The 24,492-nt window shown below is 45.0% G+C and overlaps 1 protein-coding gene across 4 annotated transcripts in view; it reads right to left on the reverse strand.

The window, feature by feature from the left end:
* PPP1R9A (protein phosphatase 1 regulatory subunit 9A) overlaps positions 1-24,492 on the reverse strand; it is a 778,883-nt gene that overhangs the window by 395,751 nt on the left and 358,640 nt on the right. For all 4 annotated transcript variants that reach the window (XM_078663735.1, XM_078663734.1, XM_078663733.1 and 1 more), the window contains exon 4: positions 15,140-15,260. In XM_078663735.1, the coding sequence (XP_078519861.1) occupies positions 15,140-15,260 (121 nt within the window). The remainder of the gene's footprint in view (positions 1-15,139; positions 15,261-24,492) is intronic.

Below are 24,492 nucleotides of genomic sequence, written 5' to 3' on the forward strand. Positions count from 1 at the left end.
AGAATTACATCTACATGAGCCCCCTCGCAGCCATCGCACGACAGCACAACCTGAACATCATCTCCTATGCCGACGACACCCAGCTGATCCTCTCCCTCACCAACGACCCCGCCACCGCCAGAGCCAACCTGCACGAAGGGATGACAGAAGTAGCCAAATGGATGTCGAACAGCCGCCTGAAACTGAACTCAGACAAGACGGAAGTCCTCATCCTGGGATCCTCACCCTCCGCCTGGGACGACTCCTGGTGGCCCCCCGCCCTGGGCAGCGCACCCAAACCAACTGACCCCGCACGCAACCTGGGCTTCATCCTGGACTCCTCCCTCTCCATGACCAGACAAGTCAACGCCGTCTCCTCGTCGTGCTTCCACATCCTGCGAATGCTACGCAAGATCTTCCGATGGATCCCCACCGAGACCAGGAAGACGGTCACCCAGGCCCTCGTCACCAGCCGTCTGGACTACGGCAACTCCCTCTACGCCGGAACCACCGACAAACTCCAGAAGAGACTCCAGCGGATCCAGAACACCTCAGCACGACTCATCCTGGACATCCCCCGCCGCAGCCACATCTCCGGACACCTGAGAGACCTGCACTGGCTCCCGGTCAACAAGAGAATCACCTTCCGGCTCCTCACCCACGCACACAAAGCCTTACACAACCAAGGACCAGGATACCTCAACAGCCGCCTCAACTTCTACGCTCCCACGCGCCAGCTTCGATCGACCAGCCACGCCCTCGCCGCCGTCCCCCGCATCCGAAGAGCCACCACAGGAGGAAGGTCCTTCTCCTACCTGGCCACCAAGACTTGGAACTCCCTTCCGACCCACCTCCGCCTGACCCAGGACCACCTCGCCTTCAGGAAGCAGTTTAAGACCTGGCTATTCGAGCAGTAGCGGACCCCCCCCCCCCCCAGCGCCTTGAGACCCTCCGGGTGAGTAGTGCGCTATACAAATGCTCTGATTGATTGATTGATTGACAATGTCAATCCCTACTCTCTCAAAGGGCACCCCCACCACAGGTAGTGGTATAAGGGGGCCTTTGTTGTGCCCCCTGATTTGCCACTGGCTTGGCAGGTGACGCAGGAGCGACAAAACTCCTTGGTATCCTCTGACATATGAGGCCAGTGAAAGTGAGGGACAAGTCTGTCCCAAGTCTTGTTCTGGCCTAGGTGTCCTGCAAGGGGAATATCATGGGCCAAGGTTAGAAGGAAGCCCCTAAATTGCAAAGGTATGACCAACCTCCCGGTTGCACCAGGCTTGGGGTCTCTAGCCTCTGAATAAAGGAGCCCATCATCCCAATACACTGAATGGGTACCTTGAGCATTCCCTGCAGCCTCAGCAGCAGCTTGCTGTCTGAGGGGTTCAAGTGAAGGGCAAGTCAATTGAGCCTGCCCCAGGTCTGCCCTTGAGGGTCCCCCTGTACCCAGAAGCTCAACCTGATCAGGTTCAAGCTCTTCAGAGACAGCCTCCTCTTGGATCACAGAATCACCCTCCTGTGAGGTCTGATCCTCAACCTGGGGCAAGTGGGAAGGCTCTGCCTTGACCCTCTTGCTCCTTCTCTCGGGTTGTGGTTGGTCTATAGTTTCAAGATCCACCACAGGTTCAGGTAGGTGCTTCTTGGCCTGTGACCTGGTCACAGCCAGCACATGTGCTGAAATCCCTAGCATTTCTGCATGAGTCCTGTACTCCACTTCTGACCATACTGATTCCTCCAGATCATTGCCCAACAAACAGTCAACTGGGAGGTCTGCACTAACAACAACTCTTTTGAGGCCAGTTACCCCTCCCCAGGAGAAATTAACAACAGCCACACTATGTGTAGTAGTGGTGTTGCTAGCATTGGTCACTAGGTAATTCTCACCTAGTATCATCTGGTCAGGGTCCACAAAGTTAGGTGTCACCATAGTGACACTGGCACAAGTGTCCCTGTAGGCCTGAGCCAGTTTCTCATTAATTAAAGGCATCTGCCTGTACTTGCCCAGGTTACTAGGACTCACAGTAGAGGACATAGCTATGTCCCCCTCACAGATCAGAACTGCCTGAGTAGGGATCCTGACTAGGCCAGTCTCCATCTCAGTACCCATGGTTAACCCCACTATAGCTTTGGGTTGTGTACTACTCCTGCTAACTGTACTAGGGGGTGCAGGTGTCTTAGGGACTGCAGTAGCAACTGGATTTCTCTTAGTGCATTCACTTCCCCAGTGGGAAGTGGACTTACAAGTATTGCACCAAGGTTTCTTTGGGCCATCATTCTTCTTTTTCTTGTTTCCATTTTGGGAACCACCCTCCTTATTACTATTTTGGGGGCCTGAAGAAGACTTCTGGTCTTTATCTTTCTGATTACCACCCTTCTGATCTGCTTTCTTCTGATCACCTCCTTGGTTCTGTGGTTTCTGCTTAACCCTTGTTCTGACCCATTTGTCTGCCTTCTTTCCCAATTCTTGGGGAGAGGTCAGATCAGAGTCTACAAGGTGTTGATGCAATAGCTGGTTTTGACAGTTATTAAGGATCTGCTCTCTCATTATAAGATTGTACAATCCTGTATAGTCTGAGACTTTACTTCCCTGCAACCAACCCTCCAGAGCCTTAGTGGCACAATCAACGAAATCAGTCCAGTCTTGAGTCTGTGCTTTTTGGGTGTCTCTGATCAACAACCTGTATTGCTCAGTGGTTAGGCCAAACCCATCAATAAGAGCACTCTTCAAGACAGAGTAGTTTTTAGCATCCTCAGGTCTAACTGTGAGGAGCTTATCTCTCCCTTTCTCAGAAAAGGAGAGCCACAAGATTGCTGCCCACTGACACTCAGGGACCTGCTGTACCATGCAGGCCCTCTCAAGAGCAGTTATCCATTTGTGGATATCATTCCCATCTTTGTAGGGGGGCACAATCTTACTTAGGTTTCTATTATAATAGGACCTGTCTTTATCTCTTGGGATAATGCTGCCACCAGTGGGAGTCTCCCCACTTAACTTCTGCTCTCTTGCAAAAGCTAGTCTAGCTTGGGCCAGGGCTAATTCCTCTCTCTCTATTTGGAGATTAACTGCTCTCATCCTGGCCTTATGCTCTCTTCTTTGAGGGGAAGTCATTCCTCTCTGTGATTCCCTTGAGGCACTAGAAATGTGAGAATCCCTGGAAGGGCTTCTCTCTCTCCTATTGCCTGGGAGAATCCTGTTATGTACTCTGGGGAGGTGCTGGCCCTCTCCATTTCCATGTAGGTCCAAGTTGGCTTGGCTAAGCCTCCCAACTGGTACCTGGCTAACCCCTTGATCCACATCTGAATCTTCACCATTTGACTCAGGGTCTGCCTTCACATCTTCTACATCTGGGGGGGGCGTTCTCTGTGTCTGGGGGGTTTACTCCTACTCCTGATCCTGAGGGAGCTACTGCAGCTTTCTCAATGTCATCCTTTTCTAGAATGGCTATCATGATAGGAATGGTAGGGTTGTGACCCTTTCTCAGCTTCCTTGCAGTGCACAAGGCACTCAAGTCTTTGTAGCTGAATTTGTCATAGCTGGAGGTTGCCTGTGGAGGGTCAACCCTCACAGGTAGAGACCCTGTAGGTTCACCTGTGCCAGACATGACTCTAGTGTGGTGTAAGTGATGCACCTACCTACACTTAGTGTTTTCCTACTGTACCTTACTAGTGAGTTGTAGTCAGGGTGTGCTAATCCCTTTTCTCTACAACTACTAAGTTCAGTAGAACTTAAATATGCTAAGCTTTTATTTATATGTACCTATGGTACTTAATGTGATCTTTCAATTTGATAAAAGATTGTAAGAAAAAAACAACAGCAAGTTCAAACCCGTACCGCTGCTCACCAATGTGAGAAGTTGGCCTGGTATATGATGTCCACAGTTCTGTGGGTACCTTGTATCAGTCCAAACAATCCCTTATGGTGTTGGTTGTAAGTCAACCTTAAAACAAGCTATCCTAGGGGTAGCATGGACTAAGCAGCCTAAAGGCTTAACTCAAGAGGACATGTGAAGCCAGTTGTTTTACCATGTACAATCCTGTAATATCAAATGAAAGGACACCACACAAGTTATATATTATTAAAAATATATGTATTTATTCTTAGAATAATCCCCACTACTCTTTATGAGCAATGAAGCACAAGCGTTTAAATAAAAGCACAGTATAACATAGACAAGTTGCACGTTTTGGATGAGGCCAGTGGCCACTCAAACCATATATCAATAAAGTGGTATAACAATCACTAACCGATCGGGGATAAGGCCTAGGGCCTTGTGAATTGCTGGGACTACACTGGACTAACAGCAGTTAGGACGGGAGTAGCCCGCGGGATTCGGGTGCAGTGCGGGAAGCACGGCTTTCACCAATGTAAAGTCAATGGTGCGTAAAAGTTACAATGTTATTGCAAAAGGAGTCTTCCGACTGGACTAGGACTACCAAACTTTAGACTTAGGCCCTAGAGGTGTGTACCAGTGTGGGAACACCGGCACTAGTAAGTTACCTCACCCACAGGACGCAGGTGCACAGGTGCCAACCTGTGTCGGGTTTCGTCACGCAGTTCGATGGTGCCTGAGGATGAAGATGCTGCAGGCGTCCAGAAGAGAAGTGTCCGGTGCGATCCAAGGGTGGATCGAAGTTGAAGGGTACCTGAAAGCAGAGGGGACAGAGTCTGGGTCACTAACCAGTGACCAGGAAGGAACCAGGAAGGAACCAGGCGATGTCGGGCGCATTCAGGTTGATGACGGGTGCCTTGTCTCCGCTGCCACGTGGACTCTGGGGCACCGAGGATGTCCTGGAGTGGATCACGAGCTGTCCCACAAAGGCTCTCGCTTTCGGCGGTGTTGGCTTCCGGATCGAAGTCAACAAGCCTTGGCAAGGGCAACCCACGCAGGATTCGAAGAAGGCGTTGCACTCGGACCAGCAAGGTCAAAGCGGGTGCTCCTTTTCAGGGGAGCGAGGGCCAATCCGGAGCAACCAGATCAGCTGTTCAAATTCAAAGGTTCGTCGGTTCAGGGGCCACTAGCCAACGGGCAAGCGACCGGACCAACGCGTCAAGCAGGAAAATGCAGAAGGGCCCCACGCAGCACTCGTCAAGTGTAGAGGAATGAGCTTCAGTGCAAAAGCTGCTCGGGGCTGGAGCTTCTCACGCTCTAATGCACAGCTTCGAGGGAGCCTCGGGTGCTGCACGATCAGTGCTTCGTAGTTACTTCAAGATGGCCGCTCCCACGCTTCAGGTCGCCTCCACGGGTCCCAGCTCTGCATGGACTGTGGATCGGGCTGTTGGAAGTCAGGAAAGCTGGCTCTTGTCAATCTCTGTCGCTCGAGTTCCGGCGGGAACTGCAACAAAGCAAACGTCGAGGTGCTGGATGGTGCCTGTTTGCACAGGGTGGTCACTCCTTGACCACAAGGGAGATTCTTCAGTCTTCTACGTCGAGTAGGATGTCGAAGGGACCAGAGTTTCGTTTCATAAGTTTCAGTCAGGATAATCTGATGTGCATTGGCACTGCTCCCACCTATATTCCAAATCTGGGGGCTGGATTACCTGCTAGGTCCCTCCTATGGGTGGGACCCAGGAAGGGGGTGGTTACACCCCTTTCCTTTGTCCAGTTTGCCGCCAAGACTGGGGCTGGAGTACCCCAGAACCAGTTTGACTGGAATCTGCCCAGTGACACCTTGTGTGCCCCAGGCAGTGTCTAGTTTCATTCAACCCTCCCTGCTACAATCCACTATCTCCTGTCTGGGGTGGTGTGACACCTCCCTGTGACAGGAGATCCTTTGATCAAGCCTCCTCTGTCGACTTTTGGTCAGCAGCAGGAGGGCAGACCTGTGTCTGTGGCAGCAGCATCCATTTTGTGATGCTGGGGCTCTGGTTAGGATTAACCGCATTTGCAGTAAGTAACATGTCTTCTCCCTCTAGAAGGGTAGAATGCTACCCCCGACGCCAGAACTGGCGAGGGGGTAGTATTCCAAAATGTATGACACCAAACACAACATGTTTTGATAAAGCCAAACCACAGTTAGCATTAACCACGAGGATTATAATGCACTTAAGAGTATATGGTATGGCAGTATCACTGGAACAGCTATAGGGAAATGGTCCCGCAAGCTGCAGACAGGCTCAGCTCATGCCAGAGCACTATCTCACATAAAACCAAGCACTCTGCCTCCAGGATTGTTAGGGCCTGCTATAGGAGTGGCTGATAGGTATATATGTGTCCAGATATAGGTTTAGACATAGGTATACTATATCTAAGCAAGGGGTGATTACACCACCTTGCCCCAGCTGTGTGAACAGCCAGTTGTGTCGATTTAAGTACCAGCCAGGGGTGGCAAAAGATATGCTGCAGCCCCTGGCAGGCCTTGGATGCACCTCTGCCCATGGCACCTATAGTGCACTGTATAGGGGCTGACAAGGTGTCCAGTACCAAATTGGTTATGTACCTATAGTACATGTGTGCGAATTTAGAGAGAGAACAGCAGGCCGTGGGTCTGATTAGCAGGCCCACAGCCACATTAAGTCGAAAACCAGTGAAGCAAAAAGCAAAAATTGGGGTGACCATAGGATAGCAGACCCTACTCTCCTACAGACACTATTTTCTCCAGACCTTCACGGAATGAGGAGAGCTCTGGGGTGGGCCAGGCTCTTCTCCAATAGAGTAAGGGACGCAACCCTACCTTGACATTGACCGACCTCAGTCCAAGGTCTAACGTGAGCGGAAGAAGGGGAGAGCTTACAAGAAGCCCAATCAACTGCTGCAAAAGCATTTTTCTACAGCTGTGAGGGGGATCACATGAAGGTGTCCCCTCAGTTCTGCTCCATATCATGCCATCCCTAGGGCTTGTGAATTGTATATTTCTAGGTCTGGCTGGATTGGGTGAAACTGAGATTGTCACGGCTTCTTAATGATACCTCCCGCTACTTGCTCTAATTTTAGTCTACAACACATAACATGTGAATTTCACCTTAGGTGTACAGTTAGATTCAGGCCCAAATAATCAATAGTGCGCACTCGTTCAGGAGAGATCCCTGCTAGCATAGGATTTACCCAATTTAGGCACCCTGGGTTCAAGACCATATATTTCAGCTTGTTCATGTTGATCTCTAAAACCATCTCTCAACAGAAAATGTTGAATTGATCCAGCAACCTCTGGAGGCCCTATAGAGATTTAGAGAGAAATAGGGTATCATCTGCAAACATAAGTGCAGGTACACTCTGGTTTTCCAGCTTGGGTGCTTCGATGACACACAACTCAGGATGGTCAACAAGATCATTGATATACAACGGAAAATAGAATCGGTGTAATGACACACCCTTGCTTCATCCCTCTATTCAGTGCAATGGGATCAGTCAACTCCCCTGCACTATCACATCTCAGTTGCGCGTAGTTGTCGGTATTTAGTCCCTCTATGATCTCTAGCAAGTGACCAGAGATCTCGGCAAAGACCCTCCACAATGTTTTTCTAGGGACAAGGTCAAAGGCTGAGAGGAGGTCGAAAAATTTGACAGAGTCGACCCTTGTCCAGGGTAATAGTTTCAAGTACAACAGTTGGAGTCTAAATACCTGGCCAATAGTACTGACTGTTTCCCTGAATTCTGCTTGCACTGGGGTCAGAACTTCATTGAGGATCATAAATTCCTGCAATCTAGAAAGGATTACTCTGCTAAAAAGCTTTTACGCACTGTCAATGAGGCCTATGGGTTGATAGTTGGGAGGGGAATCCTGTGAGCCTTTTTTTGTATGTGAGAATGATTTCGGCCCCAGTCCAGGATTGGGGCCCTCGTCATGATTGCAGTAAATACTATTGAAAAGTGGACACTCCAAAGTCCAGGCTCACTCAAAAACACATCACCAGGGATTTTATCAAGGCCCCTTTATTAGGGATGATCCCTCCTAAGGTTTTTGCAGTTCCTGAGGTTCAGTGAGAGACCAGCCACAAAGCTTGTGTTTTCATTTACACCGGTACTACATGGCTTACTTGGGGCCTCAGATAGGCTCTTCCCAGAGAGGGGGGACATCCTGTCCCTGCCCTCTGTATAAAGGGTGGAGAAATGTGTGACCCCATCTCAGGTTGGGATACAGAATCAATTGAGCATGATCCATCCCGTTTTGAGGACCACACTATGTTCCAAAAGGAACCAAAGTATTTAGGTCTTACTACCTCAAGGACTCCCTCCCATTTTTCCCTTTCCCCATCTTCTTTGCATCCAACAGGACCTTTTTATAACTGTCCCTGGCAATCAAAATCACGTATCTATCCTGCGACTTCACTGGCTTAACCAATTTGCATTTAGCTTGTTTGCATGTTGAGTTAAACCTTTCACTCACCCAACCTTGTTAAAAAAAAAACTGTCCTTTATATTAGCAAACAATAGAGTGTCTCTTTGGGAAACTGGTGTTTGGGGGACGTCTACTGCTGCTTACCTCTAGGGAGTCAATCTAGGGGCGCATACCGATTACAGGTAGAAATTGCATAGGTGACACCAGCTCTACCTAGAAGGGGACATGAACAGGCAAAAATAGAGTTAGACCACTGTAGCTGCTGATGGCTAATTACAGTGGGGCCGGTCGCCGGTCCATAAAAATACACCAAAGAAAGTGAATCAATGCGGCTTTTTGACTCATGGACACTGCTTGCCCTACCAGACAATACTAGGTGGGCCAGTGAAGGAAACCTAAAGTAACAAAATTATACAGTGTCCTTTACGGTCTACTCTGCCAGGCCCTAACCATGCTACCCACCGGGTGAACAAGATATTATGTGCCTGTGACAATGGGGCGCCTTTGGCCTTTACAAGCCAGCCTTAGTTTTTTATTAAACAAACACATCATAAGCCTCTTTCTGGTCATCATGCAACGTCGGGACTCTACTTAAGATAACAACGTATGGGCATGACGCTGGTGGAAGATTTATCCTTGGGAGCCTGGATAATTTTCACTAGCATGGAGCTCAATTGGAGTCACAACAGAATGTGAGGGCTTGCTGGGTATTAAAGAGTCGCCTATGTTGGTTTAGGGCGATGCATGCCTTTCTCTTTTTGAATGCCCCAATGGCTTTCTTACTGGGCTGGTGCTCGAAGGCCCGAGTTTGCGTGCCATAGTTACTAGAGGTTCGTGCTGTGATGGATCTTCAGGATATGGTAATTGCTCTTGAGAAGGACAACAATCTACTGAGAAAGCACTCAGCACTCAGCTCAGGATACAGTCTTTCTGGGGGAAAGTCGACGTTCAGTAAGTGCTATCTCCGTGCTGAGCACCCCCAAAGCCCTGTAGAGCATCTTATCTATAGAAGTGGACTTGGCTGGGGGTGAACATGTGGGTCAAATATCTAGGGCTTTTTATCTTGCCCATCATTGACCACTACTGCGGAGGTGAATACTAGACAAAAATGTCTACTAGGTGGGGTTGGCACAGATCAATAAGAAAAGGAAGGTTGAAGGCCCTACTGTTCATGGTACACATAAGGTATAATATATGTATAACAGAAAGGAGCAGCTGGGCCAATTTATAATAATGTTTCATCTCCTCACCCTGCAATGAGCCTTACCATGTGCAAATTGGGCAAAGAAATCAATGAAAAAACACTTCCAGTAGCCTGCCTGACAGTGGGTGCAATAACATATTCTGTTCACTGGGAAATTAGCCCAAGAAACCCAAATAAATTCAATCAATCAAGCAATCAGGGATTTCTATAGCGCACTACTCACCTGTGAGTGTCTCAAGGGCGCTACTTTTACCACGCAGTGCCTTTACAACGCAGGTTTTTCAACTCAAGTCATTACAACGAATTGCGCTGGCGGGGTGCTCTAGGATAGGTAATAGTTTAATTTACTATCCAACACCGTCCCTACTATCCTCGGGGACTGGAGTTGGAATAGTTCACTTTCATATATTCACTATCCAGCACCCCCCAACGCAAGTCGTTGCAACGCCTTGCGTTGAAAGACCTGCGTTGTAAAGGCATGCGTAGTAAAAGCATGCGTTGTCACAACGTACATCCGTCTCAAGGCGCTCGGGGGGGGCAGCTCCGGATCAGTCGAAGAGCCAGGTCTTGAGGTCCTTCCTGAAGGTGTTCAGGGTTGGAGAGCATCTGATGTTCACTGGGAACTTGTTCAAGGTCATGGCTGTGATATAGAAGAAGGCTCGCCTGCCCGTCCTGTTTCTGCGGATGCGGGGGACGTCTGCCAGTGTGAGGTCGGCAGAGCGGAGGTTACTCTTGGGTACATGGAAGGATACTCTCTTGTTGAGGTATTTGGGTCCGATGTTGTGAAGGGATTTGTAGGCATTGGTGAGGAGTTTGAAGGTGACCCTTTTCTCGATGGGGAGCTAGTGGAGGTCTTGCAGGTGTTGGGTCCTGTGTTCGTGACACAGTGTTCCGAGGACCAGTCTGGCAGCGGTGTTCTGGATGGTCTCAAGTCTGTGTAGTAGGGTTTTGTTGATTCCGGCGTACAGGGCATTGCAGTAGTCCAGTCTGCTGGTTATGAGTGCGTGGGTGACAGTCTTTCTGCAGTCAGGGGATCCACTTGAAGGTTTTGCGGAGGATGTGCACGCAGTTGAAGTTAGTGGAGGCGATGGCGTTGATATGGTGGTTCAGCGGAGTTGGCTTAACGGCTAGGGCATTCGACCTCGGACCTGGGTTCGAGTCTCGGTAACGACGCCAAACATCCTGTGATTCTGGGCCAATCACTTAATCTCCCTGTGCCTAACAAAAATGAATGTGTGTCCTCATGTAACGTAACTAGTGCTGAGTAAAGCGCTCTGATACATGATTCGGTTCAGGTCTAGTTTGCGCTATATAAAACTCAGAAGAAAAATAAATGGAGAGGGGGGAGTCGAGGATGATGCCGAGGTTGCGTTCGTGGTCGGTGGGAGTGGGTGGATTCCCGAGGGCCAAGAACCACCAGGTGTTGTCCCAGGCGGAGTTGCAGGATCTGAGGATGAGGACCTCGGTCTTGTCTGAGTTGAGCTCAGGCAGCTGTCTTTCATCCAGGCTGCCACATTCTTCATTCCTTCCTGGAAGCAGATTCTGGTGTCTTCTGGATTCTTTTTGAGTGAGAGAATGAGCTGGGTGTCGTCGGCGTAGGATACAATGCTGATCCCAGGCTGTCTGACGATGGCGGCGATGTTGGACATGTAGACGTTGAAGAGCGTGGGGCTGAGTGATAAGCCTTGGGGTACTCCGCAGTTGATAACAGTAGGTTCGGAGAGGAAGGGGGAGTCTGATCCTCTGGGTTCTGTCAGAGAGAAAGGATCGGATCCAGTCGAGGTCGGTTCCTTGTATCCCTGCGTCGTGAAGTCTGGCTGCTGGGGTGCGATGGGAGTCGGTGTCGATGGCTGCAGAGAGGTCTAGGAGGATGAGGGCCACGGTGTGTCCCTGGTCGAGTAGCAATCAAATGTCGTCAGTGGCGGCGAGGAGAGCGGTCTTGGTGCTGTGGTTGCTGCGGAATCCAGACTGGGAGGCGTCGGGGGAGGCGTCTTACAAGGAAGCTTGAAGGAGGTTATATTTACTAGCTGGAGTGAGTACAAAAGAAGACGGCAAAGGAATTATTGACCTAGATTATAAAATAAAACAATTACTGGATGTAGTGACCTGACGGCAGGGAACAAGGACCCTGAAGGACACGAAGTGGACACTGATGGAACCCGACATCACATCTGGTCAAGCGTGTGGGAGGGGTCATTCAAGGATAAGGGATCAAAGTGTGCAGACGTGCGTGGGCACGTGGACAGCATATTATATTCAATAAAGGCATCTGGACTCTTACCTTTCTCCTGTACATCTGTGGGATCGACGATACGACACTGAACAGCATAAACAGCCATAAAAAAGATGAAGCAAGTAGCACCCCTTAGCTGGTGAAAATAATGCAACAGTCACTTGGTGATGGCTTAGGAGGTTCAAACCATTGGCTCAAAGTCCAAGTCCCCAATGATAGGGTGGAAGAAACAGTCAATCTCACTCCAGGCTGAGGATCACAGCTAAGAAGCAAGCAGATGGCAAAGAAAAGTGTGCAACAAGCACTTGCCAATATCTAGGTGGTTTGAGAGTTCACTCACCACGGTATGATGGCAGATGTTAGAGGGGTGCCGGGGCCCAGCCCAGCCTCGATTAGTTGTGGACAGGCGCAGATGGGCCCGTCCTTGGCCCGGGCTTTCACTGGGCATGGGCCGCACGCGCCCCACACAGCGTGGCTTCAGGCCTCCCTAAACAGCGCTAATTGAATGGTTTCGTGGGAATAGTTGCAAACCAAGGGGAATTCTGATTCATGTGATCCACAGCGGTCACATTCACAATAGGAATCCGTGACGGATTTCCACTGGACCGGTTGGCGAGCAGGAAAGAGATGATTGCACCTTCCGAATAGCAGCCGCCCCGAGTGGGGTAAAAGTGCACCAACGGTGCCCCACAAACAGTAGAGTCACGGTTTAACAAAATGCGCGTAATCCACAAGCATTTACACCGTTTTTATAGAACTGAGTTTAATCACCATTTAAAGGAATGAAATAAAATGCTTTTTTTTCTAAGAAATGTGCACCGATCCTTTGAAACTGGTAGAAAGATAACAATGATTTTATTTATTTATCTGCAATACCCCAGAGGCACAATAATATTATGAAAGTGTTTCTCTTTAACTGGTGACTGATATTACAGAAAAAATATTACGAGGCATCAGTACCTCAAACAAATGTGTTCATGGTAACTGGCTAACTGCCTATGCAAACTAGCGTTTGGACTAATAAACATACACAAAACAGCAACAATACAGGAGCAAAAACAATGTTATTCCCCATTACGTGAACAAAGGTTTAACAAGCATTTACAATGCAATGGTTTCGCCTTTGGAAAAGTTCGAGCTATTGGCATTGCTCATGACATTTTTTTTTTAACTTATAAATAAATGGCATTGTTATTTACATTGCCAACGGCTGACACTACAGGTGCAGGCACACCCGTCCAATGGCAGAAGTACTGAGGCTGCCATGAATCTAGAGTACTGTACTGCCATTTACCAACCTGTGTTGAGAGTTAAGAGGTTACATTTCTAAAAGTGAAAGTTGAAATCGCATTGCGCTTAGAGCAGCAGGGTGTCCGGCAGCTTTAGCCTGGGAGCCGCCCCCTCTCACCCCTCAGCGCCAGTACACAGAGTGACGCAAACACATTGTACTACTGAAAAGGGAGGGCTTGGAGTTATTAAAGAAATGGATATGCCCAACACTATCAAAGATGTGTGAATAAATTGTGGCTTGCAGTATAACGAGATCGCAAATTGTTGGTCTGTGCGTGGAAGCTTTCTCTGATGCTTTTCCTGCCTGTCAGGTTGGCACAGCTTTCGAACGCCACTAATCTGCGTGAATATTAAATGGGTAAACAAGATCATCCTTTAATATTTGTTTGGATTGAGTGCAAAAGTATACAGTCCACTTCTGAGAAATAAAGTGCAGTTATGCCAGTGGTGTCGGGTACACTCGAGTGTTAAGCGTCGTGAAGTGTGGTGTGTTGTAATTGTAAGGTATCCGAGGAACTGTGCTGTGCAGCACAGCACTACTGTCCGGCTGTATCAGTGAAGCGACGTCAAATGAGCAGTGCAGTATAGGTGCGTTGAGCAGTGCTAGCCTATCACTCCATGAATCGCCACCCGGGTCCTGCTGAAACTGCGGCTGTACCTATTGTGAGATCTACCCCGCGGTCTCATTCACATAGCCACTAATAAACCGAATAGACACCCAAATATATAGAGCTACTGGGCACTTTAAGAAACATGCGTCTCTGATGTCACCGTCGCTCTTTTCAACAGCCCCGCCTTAGTGGCCCTTAGCCCCGCCTTTCAGCTCTATGATTGGTGTCCCGTTAATGTCGTGCTCGGTTTATCATTCCCTCCCCGTTTGATACAATCAGAATCAGCTAGGGGCGGGGTTAATGGGGAGAACTTCTGACTGGCTGGTTTGCAGAAATGTGCGGCGGATGGTAATAACGCGGGCGGAGGCACAGGGCGAGGAGAGCCGCGGGGAGGGCTGCCATGGTTGGTCTCCTGGGTTCTCTGTGCGGACCGGCGCTGCTCTCTGCCTCCTGTCCTGTCTCTACGGCCCCTGCTCCAGACTGCTCTTAAAACCGTGGCTGCGGGCTCTTTCCTGCCTGTGAGTCACTGCAGCGGGGCCTGGGAGGAGTCTGCCAAAAGTCACCAAGCCCCCTCTAACTCCATGACAGAGGAGAGCTGCGGGCGGAGGGAGGTGGGAGGAGCGGGAGGGGGGCGGGAACACGAACGGCGGGCAGGAACGAGCACATGCGTGTAGGCCAGTGCAGGAAACTGGGATACCTCCCCGTAAAAGTAAAAAACACTAAACAGCAAGCACTCACCTGGACTTCCTCCGGCGCTCCAGCCGACTCCTGCAAAAGCCAATTCCAAATGAGAAAAACATGGCGCCCAAAAAAAAAATAATAACATCCGCCCACTGCCGCATGACGTGGTAAAGGGGCAGGATGAGAAAAACATTGCCGGAACGCCCACCAATCGCCTCGGGATTTGACGGACGCATCTGTTTGCCAATGGCTAGCGTCCATTTATGGAGCTAGCCAATGAGAAACAGAGGCGGTGCCGAACATCCATACTGTTTACAAAAGTTTTCGGCCTGGGCGAAGCACTTCGTGCTCCTTTCGCCAGTTCGAAACCTAAAAAGGGTGCAAATATCACCGGCACGCTGAATGTTGGGGTGGGCGAAGCGAGGGAGGGGCGGGGTGGGGTCTGGTGTTTTCGCGCATGCCGTTTCGCGCATGCCGTTTACACCTAGATATAAAATAAGTGGGCAAAATATACGCACGCCCAGAATGTTATCATTAAGGGCGTGTTTTGTAAAGGAAATTACCCCTGCCCCTAGTTAAAACCGGGGGGGGAACATTCTTTGCAAACACAGAAGTGTGTGTAATTTACACCCCGGTCCTGGAAGCTACTGGTGGAAAAACGACCACAAATTACATTAGGGTTGCAATTGTACGCTAGCCTCTTTATCTAAATTACCACGTTAATGTGAACGCTTTTTATGACAATTTCCTGTGAAACGACTTGTGGTTTTATGCTCGAGCCCAACACCTAAACTGTCACAAAACAGCTTCTTGTTACAGTCTGGCAATTGCTTCTGTAAGTGAGATATTAGAAAGCGCGTTTACCTGCCATCTTTCTGGGCCGCTCCGCCATCTGTCACCGTCTTGACAAATATTCCCAGCTTTTCAAGGCCTGCGTCGGCGCCAACCCCCATTCCAATGATGCTGATGCCAAGGCCATCGTCATCTGTTAATGGCGATAACAGAAAGGAAAGGGATTAAAGGAATGTAAAGAATGAACAGAGTCAAGGCCAAATAATTCAACCACGCCAGAAGAAAAAAATAGGAAAATAATGCTTACTGAGGGATGCGAGCTATGCTAACTTTATTTACGATTCCTGAGATATCTGTTCATTATTCTGCGCTGCTCTCAGTTTATATGAATGTGTTATCTTCTATTCTAGTATAGCCGACTGATCCCAAATTAATATGAAGAAAGGGCCGTGGGTTTTCCCTGTTTGCCAAAAATGAACCATAAAAAATATCCGTTTTTCTTAAAAGAAAAGTCTGCCCCTTTCTGAGGAGTTCGGATCCCGATGACCCTCAAAGTACGTGGCCACAGGCAATAAAAATCTTCCCTCCTTGAGAAAATGAATTATCTTTAATCACTGTTTTTGACCTGTATGCCAGTGTACTTTACAACAGAGCATCCTTTGGTGGCTGACGTCTCCTTTTCAATCAATATCTAGCAGAAGGAGGAAGGCTTATTGTGTTATGCCTTGGGGGGTTTAAAAGTGTGTGATAGTGGCGTTTTCACCTGGGGTTGTATTTGCTTTTGTGATTTTTGTACTTGTAGAATGCATGAAATATACTGTTGACGGCAAGCTAGCATTTCTAATCTGACAACTACTGAGAAAGTGTCTCTTTTGTCAGTTCTGCATGATCTCAGGCTCTATGATCAGACTCTAATAGATATGACTGGAAATAAATTAACACAAATTCATGCTTGAAAAAGTTTGGTTTATTTAACTAATTTTTGATATCTTCATTTCAGCATTACCTAGTGTTCTATAGGCACTTCTTCCACTGCCTTATTTTTTTTTTATATGTACATTTAGTCTAGTGAAATTATGATTTAAGGTCCTTTTACGCCACTGCACCTAAATTACTATTACTATTACTATTGGCAATTACAGAATTGTTGATTGTGGCCACTATTACTGGAAGACACAGATGAGACATTACAGGTTGTGTCGGAGATGTGAATATTGCTCAAGGTTCCTCTGCGAGGTTCCATGAAGCACTTTGTTCTCTTTGCTTTGTCACTAACAACGTTATAATTCCACACTTCATCACCCTCTTTATGGTCTGGCTTAACAGCGCAGCTGTTGTCAGACATTTATGAGAACCACCAGGAGAGGGCCTTTGCAGGGCCGGACTGGCCATAGCAGGCACCGGGCAAGGTAAACAGTCATAATATCGATTCCAAAATATAGAATGGACATAATATCGCAGTAAAAATATAGAACGGACAAAATATCGAATGGACACAATATAGTGGTTCAAAATATCGAATTTAAGGTAGGTAATATCGAGTTTCAAAATAGAGGCATTAAATATATCGATTTTTTAATAATATCAATTTTTTTAATAATATCAATTTTTTTAAAGTGTTTTGTATGTTAGTATATGTGTGAAAAGTGTATATTAATTTTTGTAATGTATGTTTAATGAATTTTAAGTAATGAATTTTATGTTATTTAATTTTTGCGTAATTTAATTCTGTAGCGGGTTGTGGGTTTATAGGGGAATAGGGTGGGAAGTAATTTAATTATATTAAATTAAATATTAATTTTTATCAATTATTATTAATTTTTAATTACATTTTGCTTTTTAGTTCTGTAGCGGGCTGTGGGTTTATAGGGGAATAGGGTGGGAAGTAATTTAATTGTAATTAATTACATATTAAAAATACTTTTTGTCTATTGATAATTAATTTACTGTTAATTTTTAATTGGTATTAATTTTTATTATTAATTCGTTTTTGTTATTGAAAATTAATTAGTTGTTAAATAATTATGAATAGGGTATTAATTTTTAATAACTAATATGTAGTTGTATGTCTAATTAATTATTACATAATATTAAATTGGTTATTAATTTCAATTAATGTTTTATTGGTATTGATATTTAATGTATTTTTAATAATATATGAAATCATTACTTTCCCTACTGTTAAACTCACTGGAGTGGGAATAGTAATTTTCACCCTCCCGCTATCCAACGCTTTCCCTACTGTTGCACTCTCTGGAGTGGGAATAGTAGTTTTTTACCCCTACGCTATTCAACGCTTTCCCTACTGTTGCACTCTCTGGAGTGGGAATAGTGATTTTTACCCCTACGCAATCAAAGCTTTCCCTACTGTTGCACTATCTGGAGTGGGAATAGTAATTTTCACACTCCTGCTATCCAACGCTTTCCCTACTGTTGCACTCTCTGGATTGGGAATAGTATTTTCTACCCCTACGCTATCCAACGCTTTCCCTACTGTTGCACTCTCTGGAGTGGGAATAGTAATTTTTACCCCTACGCTATCCAATGCTTTCCCTACTGTTGTACTCTCTGGAGTGGAAATAGTAATTTTTACCCTTCCAATATCCAATGCTTTCCCTACTGTTGCACTCTCTGGAGTGGGAATAGTAATTTTTACCCCTACGCTATCCAACGCTTTCCCTACTGTTGCACGCTCTGGAGTTGGAATAGTAATTTTTACACTCCCGCTATCCAACACTTTCCCTACTGTTGCACTCTCTGGAGTGGGGATAGTAATTTTTACCCTTATGCTATCCAACGCTTTCCCTACTGTTGCACTCACTGGAGTGGGAATAGTATTTTTTACCCCTACGCTATCCAACGTTTTCCCTACTGTTGCACTCTCTGGAGTGGGAATAGTAATTTTTACCCCTACGCTATCCAACGCTTTCCCTACTGTTGCACTCTCTGGAGTGGGAATAGTATTTTTTACCGCTACGCTATCCAACGCTTTCCCTACTGTTGCACTCACTGGAGTGGGAATAGTATTTTTTACCCTCCCGCTATCCAACGCTTTCCCTACTGTTGCACTCTCTTGAGTGGGAATAGTAATTTTTACCCTTACGCTATCCAACGCTTTCCCTACTGTTGCACTCACTGGAGTGGGAATAGTATTTTTTACCCCTACGCTATCCAACGCTTTCCCTACTGTTGCACTCTCTGGATTGGGAATAGTATTTTTTACCCCTACGCTATCCAACGCTTTCCCTACTGTTGCAATCACTGGAGTGGGAATAGTATTTTTTACCCCTACGCTATCCAACGCTTTCCCTACTGTTCCACTCACTGGAGTGGTAATATTAAATGTTACCCTCCTGCTATCCTACGGTAAAATATTGTACATTTTTTATTAATAACTTAAATTAATGATATCTTAATTTTAAGGTTATTTGAGTATTTTTAGGTATGTTTTAGTTAATTATATTTATTATTTCATTAATTTTAAATTACTTTTAAGACATTTAAAAAAATTCGATATTTTGACTGACTATATTTTTTACAGACTATATTTTGGATTCGATATTTTTGTACTTACCTGTTTGTAGATAGGAGTTCGATATTTTGGCATTCTATATTTTGGTGACTATATTTTGGTAAGTCTATATTTTGTCATTCTATATTATGTCAGTGATCCACCGGGCAATCCCCCGGTGCGCCGCACGGGTGGGGGCCGGTTTTGGGCACCTCGGGCCGTTTTTGTTACAGGGCCGTTTATGCTGCAAAATCGGCCTCGGCAAAGTGCTCGGCGGCACTCTCCAGTTGGCCAGTTGTGTACTTACAAACTAAGGCAAGATTTATTGAATTCAGCAACCAGTATCCCAAGAAATCTGTTTTCTGCCTTGCAAAATGAAACCTTAAAGTTGAAAAACAGTAAGGATCTTTAATGAAGTCAAATGTTTTGGCCGGAAAAATTCTTCTAGTGTGGCACATTTGCTTGGTTCGGAAGATTAGAGTTAATCAATTGAAGTGGGAGAAATTGGGTTGCCTTAATAAAATACTAGGAACAACCTCAAGGTTGGAACGTTGTAGGTATTCACACACATTTTACCTGGCACAGCAATATTATTAATTGCACTCTAGGAAAAGGTTAGAGTAAGTGTGTTACTAAAGTGGAAATGGAAGCAAAGCACTCCAAAAATAGATAGGCGAACAGATTTTTTAATCCAGAAGAAAATATTATCCAGGTGGGGGCAAATAAAATAGCTAAAAGTTATAGTGCACATTTCTGCTAAATGTATTTCTCTATATTGCTTGCCTTCTAGACAATCTTCCAGTCTAAGGTTGGTAGAGGAGGACAACTAATGGAAATACATGACAAGCGTGATTTGTTTCTATATGTCAGAGAGGAATCAATCAAACGTTGGAAATTTACAACTTTTTAGGTAAGTGCTTTCTGACATTTGAAATTTTTAAGAATCAGTCTCTTAACCCCTTCCATGCTGGGCCAATTCCGCCGCTGTGTGGTAAACAAACGAACAGGGCGGGGCCCTGACGAACCCCAGCCGTCATCAGCACAGGAGCACCGTGGAGCGTGACGGCTGGGGTTCGTCATCGGCATGGAAGGGGCTAATTCCTTTAGTAGTCACTACAGTAAAAACAATGCTGAATAGAGTTTACATGCGCTCCCTAGTAACTTTTTATTGGATCTAAAATAAAACACCAACAGGCACATGCATCAAAGCTGTTTGCGATCGCAAACGGTGCGATTTGCAAAAATCGCAATTTGCGAGTCGCAATTAAGGAATGTTTAGAAATCGCTATTTTTTAAGCGATTTCTACATGCACAGGCTTTTGCAATTCCTTAATTGCGATTCCTTAAAAATCGCAAATAAGAAATCGCAAAAGCCAACATTGATGCATGTGCCTGCAAACGCTGGCCCTGCAATACTGAGCCTGTATGAACAAAAAGCCTTTTAAAGTACAATAAAAGAGAAGGATACATATTTTCACTCCCACTCCCTGCCATTAGGCAGTCAGTCACATGTACCCAAAGAATGAGCGAAGACACTCAGCAGAGATTCACAAAGTAACATTGTGTATCCCGATGTCTTAGTAAAAGTAAGGTGCATTCAAGCGATTGAATGACAGGCATTGCCGGGCTATGGTCCATGTACATGCATTTTGACATTTGATTTCTTCACTTCTTTGCACCCATTATTGAGAACACCTGACTTAAGAAGGAGCGCCTGAAATTTGTGAATTCTGAATAGAGTCTAGAAAGAGTGCAGGATTAGTGCAGAACTCTTGCCACATGCTTGACAACTTAATTTGTGTGTCAATCTTTTTTTTATTATTGATTCAAGGGAAATACTTCAAGTTACAACTCTGAGGCTAACCACTCAGTCTTGGAGGAAATTTATGAGCAAATAACGTATTATCACATGCTGCAGAACAAGCGGTTGTCTGACAGAATATTGAGGACAAAATATTGTTTGGCCAAAATATCAAAGCAAAGCTGTTGAGAAAAAATATCAAGATGGTAAGTATACATTTACTATTCTTCTATTCTATTATTCTCCTTGAAGATATGTATACATATATATGTATTATTACAGAGTGGCAGTGGCCTGTCTCGGCCTGATTCACAAAGGTAAACTTACTCTCTTGCAAAAGTTTATGTTTGCTTGCTATTCGCAAAGGGATTTACAAGTGCGGAGTGTCCACACATAAAAAGATAGGACAGGATGTGCCATAACGGCCAGAGCTGTTGACTTTGGAACTGGGGAGCCAGGATCGAGTCGGAGTGAGGTCAACATCCTGTGAATCTAGGCAAATCACTTTATCTACCTGTGTCTACAAAAAAAATAATGTGTCCTTGTGTAGCGTACGTGGTGCTCATATAAAGTGCTCCAAAACCTTTGGGTGGAGTTCACACTATGGAGAACTGCAAAAAAAAAGATAGGATTGTCCTATCTTTTTTCAAAGAATTGCTCGACCCCACCTACTTTGGTATCTGCCATTCTTCTGTGCCATTTCCTTCTAACGTGCCTTTTCACCTGTAACAATGGTCAAGGACGGAACAAATCTCCAGTGAATCACTGTAGCGCAGCAACATTGTTCTAATTGCTGATCCCTATGATGTTAATGGAGGGAAGGTCCATAGAGGCCAGAGTGAACTCTCACAGAGCTGGCGTTGCAGGCTTCATTCATGCTCAGGGGCAATTCCTATTTGGTTGGTTGTTCAGTTGTCTCTTTAGGAACTGTTACAACTAAGCCACCAGCGTGGGTTTTCTTGGGTATTTCCAAAGATCTGATTATGCAATGAAGCTCCCTTCATTCTTTTTGTATCTATAGCTCACTCAAAATTTGTAAACAGATCTGCCAGAGTCAGAGGTATCATACTGTTTTGACTCAGAAGAAGGGACATTCAGGGGAAGACAGGAGTTGTATTTGCTGGTAGGTAAGGTGTCCCAGTCAGTTTTAGGGAAGCTCCTAATGCCTCAAGCATGTAACATTTGATAAGGCTCTAACAACATGTGTCTACTTTGTAGAACTACTACCCTCTCAGCAATATGGTTTACAGCTGAAGTTATTTCCTTCTCTTAATGCTGAAGACAGTTGCACCAATATCGTATAATCAGCATTTGACTTATTTATTAAAATGTGATGCATTTATTAACCCATTTGTATTCTGATTTTGTTATTGTAAATAGCTATATACTAGGAGGCTGGTGTTACTGCACTGTATAATGAGTAATAGAATGGGAAGGAACGTCAACTAATGCAGAGGGAGACCCTTCTTTTGCCAGAAATAGCCTAACACCCTTCGAGTCATCATCAAAGAGTCAATAGACAATGCAGAATTGACTATTGTAAGAAATTGGGTTATTAGTTGTGCAGGATGGAGGCCTCAACTGTCTCCTCGCTTTGAATCAAGCACCCCATTGTAGCACCTGACACTTTCAGGGTTGGGAAGAAAAAGGGGTGTGGGTTAGTAATCTCCATCCACTGGCACCCAATAACAACATTCAATAAATGATTGTGCAGTCAGTGCTTTTTCTTTGAAGAAGGAAATGTTCATTTATTACACATACACTACTGAATAGTATACATTCACTTACAAATATATACATCAGGAAGATGGAATTACCTTTGTTGACATTCCAAAATCAGTACCCCACACTTATACCAGATAGAAAGTAACAATATAGGGGTATCATGTTAAATAAAGCAGGCCAATTGGCTTTGTCATGGGGTCACAAAGAACATTAAGTTGCAAAATAGACCTTGATGTTATTGACCATTGGCGAAATTTAAATCCTATTAAGCGCGGGTATACATGCCACTCAGCAAAATATAATTCTGCGTCAAGGCTAGATTTTTTTTTATCATCGCATGACCTAGAATTATACAACCATGCCCATCTACCTAACGCTTTTTCAGACCACGCAGATCTTTGCATGGAGGTCAAATTGGGGAATTATGAAGCAAGACCTACAAGTAGAGTTTTTTTTTAATAAACTTAACCTCCTTGACCAACAATGGTGCACAGATATTAATGAAAAGATAGAGCAATTTTTTAAACAGAATAGAGGAATAAACTTAACCTCCTTGACCAACAATGGTGCACAGATATTAATGAAAAGATAGAGCAATTTTTTAAACAGAATAGAGGTACAGCCCCATTAAATATAATTTGGGATGCATTTAAAGCCACTCTACGTGGAATAATTACATCTAAAGAAATTCCCAAACTGAAGACAAGAAGGGAGGAGAAAACCAAACTCCAAACTGAACTCTCACAGGCAACCCAAGAGCATTATAGGGTCAGATCTACGATCTCTGGTCACAAACTCCATGAGGCAAAGTGCAAGATGAAGGATTTTTATTATGATTTAGGCGAGACAAAAAGCAACCTACATGCACAAAAGATATATGAGGAGAGTGAGTATACAGGAAAGCTGCTGGCCTGGCAATCTAAAGAAAAGCAGGTCCGCAATAGAATAGATCAGTTATTAGACCCCATCACTAAAATACAAGTTAAGACCACCACTTCTATCGGTGAGCTGTTTTTAAAACACTATGAGGGGATATATCAAGCGACTGAGGGGGCTACACCTGACTCTATCATGGAATTTCTACAGCCACTTGAAATACCTAAAATAGATGCTGAGGGTAAGAACTATCTTACACAAGACTTCACACTATTAGAATTAGATGAAGTGATAGAGTCCTTCCCCAATGGCAAGGCCAATGGTGAGGATGGCCTTCCCATTGAATTAAAAAAAAAAATTGGGGGGAACATTACGTAAAGAACTTCTGAAATTAGTTAATAACTTACTTCAAGGAAGTCCCACACCGGACTCCTTTCATACAGTGGTGGTCAGTATTTTAAAAAAAGGAAAGGACAAGGATAATATAAATTTATACCGACCGATTAGCCTTCTGAATACAGATTACAACATTTTTACAAAACTTTTAGCAAATCGATTAAATAAAATAGTAGTATCTCTGGTAGCCCATGATCAGTGTGGTTTTATTGCAGGCAGGCATCTCCATTCCAACACTACATTTTTATTGGAGGCACTAGATTATTTTAAAACTAATAAGGTGAAGGCTCAAATTTGGTTTTTAGATGCGGAGAAGGCCTTCGATCTAGTGTCTTGGGATCGCCTGTTTGCAATTTTACGTAGTTTTAATTTCCCGAATGTTTTTATCTCTCTTTTACGACAATTGTATATGAATTCTAGGACACAAATTATCGTCAATAATACTAATATTGGGTCTTGTAAGGTCACTAGAGGCACGCAACAAGAATGCCCCTTGTCGCCAATTTTATTCGCATTATTTATTGAGCCTTCGGCGATCGCCATCAGGAATACTAAAGCTGACACTGCCCCAATATTAGGAATGACAAGCATAAAATTATATGCGGATGATATTGCCCTTTTCATAGACCCCAAACCCTCAAGTCAACTGAAGATTTTAAAATTTTTCTCTGATTTTCAAAAACTAGGGGGTTATAAAATTAATGTAAACAAAACGGAAATTATTCTAGTTAACTGCACTATAGACACTTTAGCTCCAGAATTCAGGCGGACATATAACATGGATCCAAAGAGATATCTTGGAATATGTGTATCGGATAGCCTAGATGACCTTTTTTCACTAAATTTTTTACCCTTATTAAAAAAGGTGGGCTCATTTTTAGATCGTTGGAATTTACTACCCCTATCTCTCATGGGGCGGGCATCGTTAATTCGAATGTCGGTGTTACCCCTTTTTAATTTCCTTTTTAATGCAGTTCCCTGCGCAATCCAGGCCTCTTACTTTAAAAAAGTAGAAGCTTTGATCTCCTCTTTCTTATGGGCAAAAAAATCTCCCAGACTTGCACTGAACACTTTATATTTATCATCCACACAAGGAGGGCTGTCCCTTCCAAATAT

Source organism: Lissotriton helveticus, chromosome 10, assembly GCF_964261635.1.
Source record: "Lissotriton helveticus chromosome 10, aLisHel1.1, whole genome shotgun sequence".
NCBI classification, from domain to species: domain Eukaryota; kingdom Metazoa; phylum Chordata; class Amphibia; order Caudata; family Salamandridae; genus Lissotriton; species Lissotriton helveticus.